At 66.3% G+C, this 252-nt stretch overlaps 1 protein-coding gene across 1 annotated transcript in view; it reads right to left on the minus strand.

The window, feature by feature from the left end:
• The window catches only part of LOC119589333, a 40,307-nt gene that overhangs the window by 23,474 nt on the left and 16,581 nt on the right, over positions 1–252 (minus strand). Inside the window, exon 3 of the mRNA XM_037937953.1 lies at positions 14–198. Within this exon, the coding sequence (XP_037793881.1) occupies positions 14–198 (185 nt within the window). The remainder of the gene's footprint in view (positions 1–13; positions 199–252) is intronic.

Below are 252 nucleotides of genomic sequence, written 5' to 3' on the forward strand. Positions count from 1 at the left end.
AACAACCACTCACCTTAATCATAGCCTTGAGGAGGGCGTAGCGCGTGAACACATTCCACGTGCTCTTGCTCTGATTGTACTGCGTGTGGAGCGTGAGGAGCGCCGTGCGAGCCGTGTCGTACGAGTCCTCCATGCGGGTCCGGACGGCGCGGAGGCGGTGGTTGGTGGCGATGGCGTCGTCCCGGGTCTCGCCGTCGGCTGCGGGCGAGAGGGGGTCAGTTGGGGGGCGGGGGGAGGGGGGTTGGGGTGTGT

Source organism: Penaeus monodon, chromosome 25, assembly GCF_015228065.2.
Source record: "Penaeus monodon isolate SGIC_2016 chromosome 25, NSTDA_Pmon_1, whole genome shotgun sequence".
Taxonomy (NCBI): Eukaryota; Metazoa; Arthropoda; class Malacostraca; order Decapoda; family Penaeidae; genus Penaeus; species Penaeus monodon.